The 11,883-nt window shown below is 27.3% G+C and overlaps 1 protein-coding gene across 1 annotated transcript; it reads right to left on the bottom strand.

Annotated features, from left to right (window-relative positions):
* Positions 1–2,739: 2,739 nt before the first annotated feature.
* On the bottom strand, positions 2,740–5,922 carry LOC127250330 (meiotic recombination protein DMC1 homolog). Its single transcript, XM_051273553.1, has 15 exons — positions 5,856–5,922; positions 5,667–5,749; positions 4,838–4,929; positions 4,688–4,759; positions 4,546–4,584; positions 4,396–4,453; positions 4,262–4,307; positions 4,131–4,176; positions 3,929–3,990; positions 3,773–3,839; positions 3,596–3,688; positions 3,455–3,523; positions 3,297–3,375; positions 3,048–3,214; positions 2,740–2,917 (listed from the first exon to the last, which is right to left on the bottom strand). The coding sequence occupies exons 1-15, from the start codon at positions 5,867–5,869 to the stop codon at positions 2,873–2,875; spliced, it is 1,032 nt and encodes a 343-aa protein (XP_051129510.1). The 5' UTR covers positions 5,870–5,922; the 3' UTR covers positions 2,740–2,872.
* Positions 5,923–11,883: the final 5,961 nt, after the last annotated feature.

Here is an 11,883-nt window from a genome sequence, read left to right on the forward strand (position 1 = left end):
GACATGTTAGCCACGTCGGCGCCACGTCAACAACAGCGAGCCAGCGTGGCGAGTTCAGCACCAGAGGACCATTTTAACGAAAATATTTTACTTACGGGACTATTTTCAGACATGGTCCACTTAAAGTCCTAAAATGATAAATGAGTCGGATACGGGACTAAGAAAACAATTTAACCTATTTAATATTCATGTAGGGTCTATTCAAGGCCATGACAATGAGGATACATACAACATATATTGTTGATTTTATTGTAATAATCTATATATATTAGTAATATGTCGAATATATGCGTGCCGATGCAATATTGCCAAAATATGCAATCCTATATTATATATTAACAAGATATATATACTAAATAATATTTCAAAGTAAATGAATTTTACATTATAAATAAGACTATCATAGAGTACGACTCATCGCTTAACAATCAAAAATTATTTTTCATCTTCTCTCTTACGTGATCATGAGCTCCAATACTTACAAAAATGTATTTAATTCTTCGATTCAAGCAACAAGATTTTTCAAAGCATTTATCCTTGACGGGATAAATATAATGAAAAAGGTAATGCCGCATGCAATCCAAGATAGTACGTTTATCTATGGAGATGGGAGACCAGGGTCCGTATACTTGCTCTCTTTCGACGAAGGTAATAAAATTAATAGTAGAACAAGGCATGCATATCTAAAATTTATAAATCGAAATGAAAACAACACATCAAATTCCTTCTTGTTTTCCAATTCTTAATTTTTAAATAAGAATTTTTGCGTTCGAAGTTCTAATTAATTTTGATTCAATGTAGGTCATTTATTCAAGGCAATGACAGTGAGGGTGGACGAGCTCGACATAAAGAACTTGGTTTTCAAATCGACTGCAATAGAAGGGGATGGCTTCGAAGATTTTCTCGACTCTATTTGCCAGGAGATAAAGATAGAAGCCCGGCCGGATGGTGGAGGATCGGTCGTGACAATCACCACCACGTACGACATGATTGTAGAAATTACATCGGAAGATATGCGTAAGTGGTTTGAAGAAGGTATCGCCGAAAGTGATACGAAGGTTGTGGCGATCCTTCAGGCTATTGAGGCTTATCTCCTGGCTCATCCTAATGAATATATTGCCTGAAATTTGTATACATTTTTATTTTTCTTGAATAGAGTTAATTAATAATATTTTTTACCTTTCGTATTAATGACAATAATGGTTGTTATAATATTATGATAGTTTCTATTAAAATATAAAATTGAAATTCTCTATTTTAATCATAAGAATGCGTACATAATATACAAATTTTTTATATAATATACTGCTTCTAAATATATTTTAACAGTTTCGAATTTTTCGCTAAGTATTGAATATTATTAATGACAATGATGGTTGAAAAATTAACAAAAAAATACTGATGTAAATATAATAAAGTCTAATATTTTGCTAAACCATAAATGTGTAGACAACAATACATTACCAAAACCAGTTCCGATCCAAGGCCAGTCATGAAGGCCCCTTATATGTAATAATGTCTAATAGTTATATTTTTATTTTTTAGTAAATTTATCAATATTAAATATAATTAATAAATATAAATTAATATAATTAAATTTTTAATACTTTATGTGTGAAACCTACTTAAAACTCCTTATGTATGTCTTTTTCTTTTATTAATTTAATTAAATTTATAACATATTATAGGTTGATCCTATTCAAAAAAAAAAAAAAATTATTTCTATCACTCTTTTCAATAAATAAATATTTTTATCTATATTTAAAACTCTTTATTTTTACAAAATTAGTTTTATATTAATTATAAATAAATAAAAATATTTTTATTTAATTTTTTAATATAAAATTATATTCTTTACAAAATAATAAATTTAGCTACTAGAGAAGAATGTACTAATTCAAATGGGAATAAATTTAAATAGGAATTGGTAGGAGGAGTTTCAATTTGTGTTATTTTTAATTACAAATTTTTAAATAACAATATAATACTATACAATTTCTTAATATTTTTCTATATTAATATAATCTAATATATTAAGTAAAAATTATTAATTGTAATTGTACAATCAAGTCTAAATTAGGTTGAGTTTGGGATATTCAGGTCATCCTAGGACCTAGTTATATAATATATATATATATATATATTAGGCCTAGATATACATATTTAGTTATAAATTTATTTAAACCCTAATTATTATATAAACAACTAAACGTGAGTTATACGAATTTATAAATAAATTTGAATCATATCATTATTGTATGCATAATAATAATAATAATAATAATAATAATAATATGGGACAAACTCTAAATTTAAACTACTTTTGCATTAGAGTCGTCTTGTTATAAATTTGCATATGTCAATTCACAAAAGTAGTGTTATCTCAAAATTGTTTTTAGGAGAAGAGTTACCGGGCTCAGCCCATCAAGGCAAACAGGCCGGTCTAGACTGAGAAAGAATGGAAGCCGAATCCACGGGCCCAGCGCCATTAGTAATTTTATTTAGAAAACCGTTTGAAAATAAAGAGAACACATTCTTATTTTTTATTTTTAAATTTTATTATATAATTTTCAAACTAACTCTTAAAAAAATATATTATTTTATCTTAGAAAAACACATCAAACTAAAGCACAAACCACACCTATATATATATATATATATATATATATCAATGTGGGGAAAATGTTAGCTCCATGATTCCAAGTAATTAGAAATTTCAAAGAAAATATGTTGCAGCAAAAAACAAAAAAACAGAAAAGAGTAAAACCATATGTAGAACACCTGCTGAAAGTTATATGCATTTAACAAAATGAAGCTAACCAGAACGTATTAATTAAGGCACCTACCTGTGGGATGTATATAGAAGAACTGCTCAATCCTTAGCATCTGCAATTCCACCTGGAGTTATCTGGAAAACGTGTTCCTGTTAAGAAAAGCATCAAGTGTCTTGTGACTAATAAAATAATATAGGTAGCTAAGGTAATTTCATCCATAATCTCATTAGTAACAAAAAATGTGGATTTAGGGAAGAATTGCAAAAAGGATATTGCTTCTGCTTCCGGAAGATTCGGAGCATCGAACACCTTGCAGACACGCTGTTCGCCTTTGCCTTTCCTGAACATTAGCCTTATGGTTGCTGCATGAGCCAGAACATGACCACCTGCCGGCTTCTTCGGATCCGATATAAAAACTCCTCCTCCCGGATCAGCGATTACTGCGAAAATGAGACGACAAACATATGAATATATATATAGCAACAAATAATTAAGAGTTATGTAATAATGTAAGAGTACTACCTTGGTTGGTCATGTAAACAGCAACATTGAATTCCTCAGCAATCTTAATCAATCTGGAGAGCATCTGAGCCAGCTTTTGCTGAAAATGTGTGACATGAATGTGTTAATAATACAAAGGATGAACAGAGCTTCTGTAAATAATTAGATATCGTTTAGACCTGACGATCCGCAAGCTCTCCTCTACCAGTGAAGTCCACTCGAAAGAGGGCGATCACTGAATCGACAATCTGGAATAACAGGCTCGACAAATTAGTTCACCATTTGAGATTAGTTATGCAAAGCTAGATTTGATGCCTGACCAAAAGTCGGAAAGGTTCTTCAGCCATTTTTGCTGCTAAACCCAAAAGCAAGTTGTACTGATGCTCGTATGTGTAAGCGCGGGCATATATGATCTTGGGAAAACGAAAAAATGAACCATTAGATGGAGATTGATCGGAAAAGAAAAAAGCATTAGTGAATAGAAGAACCATCTTTACATTATCAAGCACCGCTCCCGGATCCATTCCGAATCTTTCAGCAATTGGTATTATTCGATCTGGTCGGCTTCAGATTATACATGTCAAGAAAAGTATATATTGAATATGGCAATTTAAACTAAAACAGGGACCGGATACAATACAAGAAAAGGATACAATGTCCCCTCAGTGTCGATGTAAGCAACCTTTCCATTGCCTCCCCTTAGATTAATCGGAAGCTTCAATATTGGAAAAAAGAGAAGGATTCCATCATTGTGAAAGGAACATGTATCGGGGATCAAAACAGCTAAAAGTAATCTATCATTGGATGTGCCATGGAGATTTTTATTTCCTTCGAAAAGATTGAGAAAATAAATACCTGTGTCGAAACACAAAGAGTATGCGCCAGCTGTGTTTTTCCAGATCTGAGTTGCATGTTAATCACAAGTACTCGAATAAATCATACTTTTTCTTTTAATTATCAAAAACAAGAAGCATACATCTTCTTACCTAAATTCCCCAAAAGCTTCTGTAATTGCCAAAGTCTCGATCCCACCTTCATAGATGTAAGACACAAGTGAGTCATGAATACTGTTTACTGAAATTCAATCAAATGAAAGCATATAAGAAAATTTATCTGTTACCCCCAAGAAGTTCATCTAAAGCTTGGCTTCCGGTTGTGATACGAACTATCGATTTTCTCTGTACAGCCAACAAAACGTATAAATAGGAGAGTTATCTGTTGCAAGTGCTCTTTGGCTCCACTATGCAGCCAGAGGAAATGAAAAACTCACTTTCATTAGAACTTCACTTCCAGTGATATAACCAAAGTTCTGTAAATAAGTGGGAGAAAAAATGGTAAGATATACATTGAAGACTATATATATATATATATATATATATACATTTGTCAGTTCCATGAAAGGAAACACTAACCACTATCTTTTCTACTGCTTCACAGATCTTTTCAACTTTTGCTTCAGAAAGTCCTTTGATTCCTGTTAAACTCTGGAAGGTTTGGAGAAATCACGGATTATACTACTGCGCAACTCTGGAAACATATCATAGAGTGATTACAATATTCACCTTCTTAGTGTGCATCATTAAGCCATTGCATGTATAAATTCCAGCATCCTGCAACTTCTTCACATCTCCAGCATTGATTCCATGTGCAGTCACTTAAGAAATCATAGGCCAAAGCTTTCAGCAACAACTAAAGCTATAGTGTATTTTAAGAACACTACAGTTAGCCAGGGATCTTGCCTCAACGCAAGTTCTTCATCAGTTTCCAGTTCTATGAAAGCATTTAATAATTTTCTCAACTTACCATACATGAGTTAACGTGAAAATTAGCATTCAGTCAAACAATATGACAGGAACGAGAGTTATGCACTTACACTCTACATTAAATTACAACCAAGCATTTGCTAAACATTAAATCAGATTTATTATAGACAGCAAATATATTACTGCATGAACATATTTAAGGTCATAATTGATCATACTGAAATAAACTGATCCTGGAAATTACAATCAATATTTATCTACTCAAACAGTCAATAAGAACTGCAAACACTGAAGAAACTTTGCTCCATTCAAAGTGTGATATTACATCTACCCAAACAGATTTCCTTTATATTAAGAGAATTCACCATAAAAACAATAAGAAGATGAACAAAAAGCTAGCAAAACAGAGGAAATATGCTACAAGCAAAACAGAGAAAGTATGCTAAATAATTAGTAAATATATGTATTTAATTCCTAGACAGAAAAAAGCTTCAACGAGATGAGTATAAGATCAACAGAAAATGTGACGAAGCGTCGCCAGAATCATACTGAAAACTGAGTTTGAAATGAAAATCAATCAAAATGACAAAAACAAGGATAATGCGTATAACTGTTTACGAGTCTATACACTTATCGATTGCTTCAAACAAATCCTCCTCGTCTTCGATTTCTTCTCTTTCGACAAGCTGTAGCTGGCTCTGCTCTTCAGCTCTGCAGCTCAAAATTCAAATAGAAAAACAAAATCAGATGCATAGATACGATAAGACATTGCTGCTCAGTAATTGAACTTCAACGCGAGTATTTCAATTCTTCATACTTGAAGGCAAGCATGTTTGTATTACGATTGAGCTTCTGGAGAATATCTGAGCGAACAATGAGACGGCGAATTGGCGAACAGGTGCCTCCGTTTCTTATGACGCCTGTATTTATAGTAGCTGAGCCAACGGTTTTTGAAAAGCGTGTTCCGAATTAGAAAAATCGCATTCGCACAAATAACGCGACACTGCAAACCTACGTGAGTTCTTTTTAGGGTGTGTTTGTTTGGGCCGTTGGATTTTGAGTTGGGATTTTGAATAGTAAAAAATTTGAATTTGAATAATAGTATGATGTGATATAAATAGATGTTTTGAATGTAAAATTAATTTTTAGTATAATATAAAAAATGAAAAATAGGTGTTTAATTTGATATTTTTGGAGAAAAAAAATGGGATGAATAGTGTAAATTCAATCCAATCCCCAAACAAACACACCCTTAACTGAATTTTTGGAATCTTCTTAATAAATTTTATAATTTTTTTAAAAAAAGACGAATTAAAAAAAAAAATAGTAAAGTTCATTTACTCGGCATGAAATGATTTTTGATATGTGACATAAAAAATTGTATGGAAATATAAAATATATTATTTTATGTTTGAATATTTGATTTTGAGTTTTTTTTATAATAAGTATATAAAGTTTTTCTTTTTTACTTTTTTTATAAAATATTTTGTAATTTTTATTATTATATTTTTAGAAGTTTCTATAATAATAATACTTCTTCCGTCCCATAATAAAATATCTATTTTTTCATTTTAGTCCGTTTCATAACAAAATATTCATTTCTCTTTTAGTAACTGTACTATTTATCTAACGTTACAAATATCTTTACAACTTACAATATATTTCACAAATGTCATTATCTTTATATCACACATACTAATAAGATTATTTTAGTTATTTCTACTTTATTCCTAATATATATCAATAGAGTACTAATATTTCTAAAATTACGTGCAAAAAACAAATTGATACTTAGTTTCGAGACGGAGGGAGTAATAAAAAAAATTATGTTTAAAGAACAGTGTGTAAATTCACCAATGAGTGTCGTTTTATGAGTTTTTTTTATGTTTTTTAAATTAAAAAATATATATATTATATATAATGGGTGTGGTTGATTGATAATTTTTTCTTATTTTGATTTTATTTTTGTTTCAATGCTATTCGAATGTAATATTTTATTAAAATAATAATATATCTTACAGAGAATTATATAATTGAATATTAAAAAATTATATTATAAATAATATCAATATATTTAATCAAAATACAAAATTGATAGTATAAGTGTATGAGATTAAATCATATATGATTTATATATATATATATATTTTAATGACCTGGGAATCCGTAGCCGCTGTCTAAGAGTGCGTACGGGTAAACTCCCGGCTGAACTTAATATCCTACAAATTAAGCTCGATAAGCCAGTCACACTAGACGAACCATATGTGACCTGAGACGTTCGGGGTTTGAACCCATGACCTCGCGGTCACATGTCCAACCCCACGCTATGATGATTTATATATTAATTTAGCATATGCTGAATTTAGTAGTAACTTTTAATCTTAATTAATATTTTTAATTACATAAATAATTTATTCAATTCAAAATTCTAATTAAATTCAATAATGTTGAATTAGAAATTTTAGCATGCTATTGGCTTTGTAAATATATAAACATAAATAAGGGTGTCGATATATACTATTGTAAATATAGTATTTACATATAAACAATTTTCTACTAGAAAATTATATACGGGTATTATTACCCAACAATTTTAAATATCATAATTTTCTACAAATATTATAAAAAATACAATATATAAATAGTAACATAATATATATATACATTACTCACTCAAAAAAAAATTATTTAAAATATTATTTTTTATATTATCAATATAATTACACGTACCTAATATAAAAAAAAAGATCTTTATCCAAAAATATGGAAAAAAAACCCACTATATTTTTAAGATCGATGTTTGCTTAATTATTTAGTTTAAAATTAATTTATTGAAAATGATAAAAATATTGGTTATTTTTTTTTAATTGAAACCCCTCGGACCTATATATAATAAATGTCCAATTCAGGTATGAATTTTAAATAGTAAAAGTTTTTAATTATAATAATTATTTAATTTCGATATAATAAGCATTGATATAATATTTTTAATATAAAATTAATTTATAATACTATAATATAAAAATAAAGAATAATTAATTAATTTTTCAAAAATAATAATAATTGATATCATGACCTTACGAGTAATCCTAATTAGTATATCAGCTTTTATTTTTAATTGGGCTAAATTGCACAAAATTATCTGTGGTTTCACAAAATTGCGTCAACTCCCCCGTACTTTTAAAATTGCGTCAAACTCCCTTATGGTTTCATAAATTCTGCGTTTAATCCTTCGGTGGTCCTTATTTAACAGTATTTGACCTAAATGCGCCCAAACTATGAATAAATTTTATAATCTTAATTTCTAAACCTCTAAAATTACAAAATATATATTTTTCTTATATTTAGCCTAAAAAAATAGTAAAAATAAACTCTTAAAATCGGATAAAAATAACTATTTTTTAGTATATTTATTATTTTTTTGAAATTAAATACAAAAAAAATGAATATATTTATAATTTTTGGGGTTTAAAAATTGAGATTTTAAAATTTATTTGCAATTATGACGCATTTAGGTCAAATACTGTTAAATAAGGACCGCCGAGGGGGTTAAACGCAGAGTTTATGAAACCAGGAGAGAGTTTGACGCAGTTTTAAAAGTATAGGGGATTTGGCGCAATTTCATGAAACCACAGGTAGATTTTGTGCAATTTAGCCTTTTAATTATATAGTTCGAATTAAACACTATATGCTATGTGAATAAACAATTTACATCATGTATTTATATTGTAGGGCAAACTGTTTTTTTAGTCCCGTAACTAGACCCCTTATCATTTTAGTCCCCTAAGTAGAGTCTGTTGCAAACTAGTCCCATAAGTGAAAACTTTTCGTTGTTTTAGTTTTCCGGCGTCGGAGACGCCCGCGTGGCTTGTCGGAGGCCACGTGTCCGCAAGGTCAACAACACCTGGCAGACACGTAGATTTTATTTTTTTATTTTTCATTTTTTAAAATTTTTTAAAATTTATTTTTAATTTTATTTGCCTTTTTTAATTTTTTTTACTTAGTCCAATTAAAAAAAATAAAAAAAAAAAATAAAAATCTACGTATTCGCTAAGTGTCGCTGACCTGGCGGACACGTGGATTCCGGCGAGCCATGCGGGCGTCTCCAGCGTCGGAGGACTAAAACAACGAAAATTTTCCACTTATGGAATTAGTTTGCGACAGACTCAATTTACGAGATTAAAATGATAATGAGATGTAGTTACAGAACTAAAAAAAATAGTTTACTCTATATTATATTAATATATACTTTATATTATATAATATCAATTTTAATGTATATTATATGAATTATTAGTATTTGTTGTCAATAATACGACATATATTGTGTGTAATTATTTTAAGATAATTATATCGAAGCCGTTGAACTATATTATTAGGCAACAATTGAGGTAAAATAAGCTATCATGTTAATTACCTGTAGTCATTGATAGGACATCTTTAATCCAGCGCTGGGTTGGTTGATTTCGCGTAAGTTGTTTTTAATAGATGCCAAATCTTGCGCTATTATTTTGCGTTAACTACGGTACAGTTTCAATTTTGGTGTTGCATTGTAGCAACGCCAAAAAATGACATTGCTTCCTATTTTTTTAAAAAAAAAATTAGATTTTTAATTTTAACTTTTAAATATATTTTTTATTTTTCTAAAGTTTTAAAAAATAATATTTTAAATTATAAAAATAAAAAATTGTTTAAAATAATAGAAAAAATTGAATATTTGAATAATAATTGGGAAAAATGGAGTTATGGTTAGAATAAAATTATTGTAACAACGACATATTTAGAGTTAAAATTGGATAAATATAGAGTTGATGGATTGAAGATGGCCTAATAATATAGTTCTAACAGCTCCAGTATAATTGTTTTACTATCATTATAAAATTCACTAAAATGGAGATTATATTATTGCTATTAAAATCGAGATGATATTATTTCTTATCAAATCCTAATCATAATTATCATTAATTTAAATTGAGTTTTTTATAACCAAATCTGTTATGACAATAAAATAATATTGCGACGGATTAGGATTAGTGATCGAATAACAAAAAAAAATGTATATAAAGAAGATACATATTTATGTGATTTACCAAGAACGTAATAATATAAAAACATTTATTTCAATTTGTATTTATTTTTAAATATGATCCTTATATTTCAAGGGTAATTTAATATTCTAATACATACATTTTCTTTAACAATTAAAAAATATTACTCTTTCGGTCTAATTATATTGGATTGATTTGGGCATAAAAATTAAAAGTAATAATAATATTTTAGTATAAAAATAAAGCATGAAAAAAGTAAAATAGAGATATTAAAAAGAATTATTAAAAATCGATAAAAAATATATATATATATATATGATATGGTAGGTTGAAAAAGTAATGATAATTTAATTATTATTTATTAAAATAAAAATAATAAATTTTGTGAGTGATAAAATTTATTATTATAAATAAATTATGCATAAATTTAATGAACGGTCAAAAATATAATATAATTATAGAAGACGAAGAATTATGTTTTATTAGGATATAAATTGTATGTTTAGAAGTGTCAGAAAAAAAAAAGAAAATTGTATTTATTCGGAAGATTTTGATTTTAAATTTTGATTTTAAATAATAAAATTTTGAGTTAACATAACTGTTTAATATAATAATTTGAATGTAAAATTAAATTTTAATATAATATAATAAATAATAAATAATTTGATATTTGATATTTAAAAAAAAATTAAAATAATAAAACCAGGTATAAAATATTAAAAATAAACAAGCACACATACTGTCTGAAACTCTACTGCCAGTCTGTCTATACAGTCACAAACGAGGACCACTTTCTATATGAATGTATTCAAACCTAACAATTTTTCTTATAATTATAATTAATTTAAATTAGAGTATTATATGCTCTTTTTGTTTCAAAATTATAGTTTTATTTTGATTGGATACAATATTCAAGAAATATTAATATTATATTAATAGTTGATAAAAAGTATAAATAAAAGATTATTTTGCCCTTACAAGTGTATTAGTATAAAAAGTAGTAACATTTGTGTAATAATGATAAAAAAAGTAAAGATAATTTTATAGTGATACGAGTATTTATGAAAATAAAACTATTATTTTAAAATAAACAAAGATATTGTATTAGAACAAATGGAATAATAATTAATTTAAACCATATATTAACTCTTTTAAAATATTTAATAAACATAAAATTTGTGTGTGCTTGTGATTTTTTTGTCATATTTTATTATTCATGATATTTTTTTTCACAAAAAAAAAACATTAGATTATTTTTTTTTATTTTATACTAATTAAAAATGAAGTTTTCTATCAAAATATTATATCAGTCCATATTTATGTATTTCATTAAATAACTATTTAATATAAAAAAATGTAAATATAAAACCACAAACTTAGCAATTTGTTTTTCGTTATATATATATATATATTTTACATATTTGCAATATAATTCAATGAATTTATATACAATGACTGAACGTAACAGCTTGGTACTATACTGGTATTTTATATAATTGTTAATCGTATTAATTTGATTTAATCAACATATTTTATAAAAATAAATAAATAAAAGTAGCATATATTAATGTGACATCTAAGCATATTTTTTATAAGACATTACATAATTGCATGTACAATATATTTTTATTTCAGCATAGTATATTTTAATTTCAACACAATTGCACAATGAGCATATTACATAGTACAACACAATATATAACTGTAAATGTGAATACAATATACTCTCTTCGTTCGATTTTAAAGGTCTCATTTACCTTTTGTGTCATTATACTTAACATTAAAAATATCCTTATA

The sequence above is a fragment of the Andrographis paniculata genome, unplaced genomic scaffold, assembly GCF_009805555.1.
Source record: "Andrographis paniculata isolate CXL003 unplaced genomic scaffold, ASM980555v1 Contig11END, whole genome shotgun sequence".
In the NCBI taxonomy this organism is placed as follows: Eukaryota; Viridiplantae; Streptophyta; class Magnoliopsida; order Lamiales; family Acanthaceae; genus Andrographis; species Andrographis paniculata.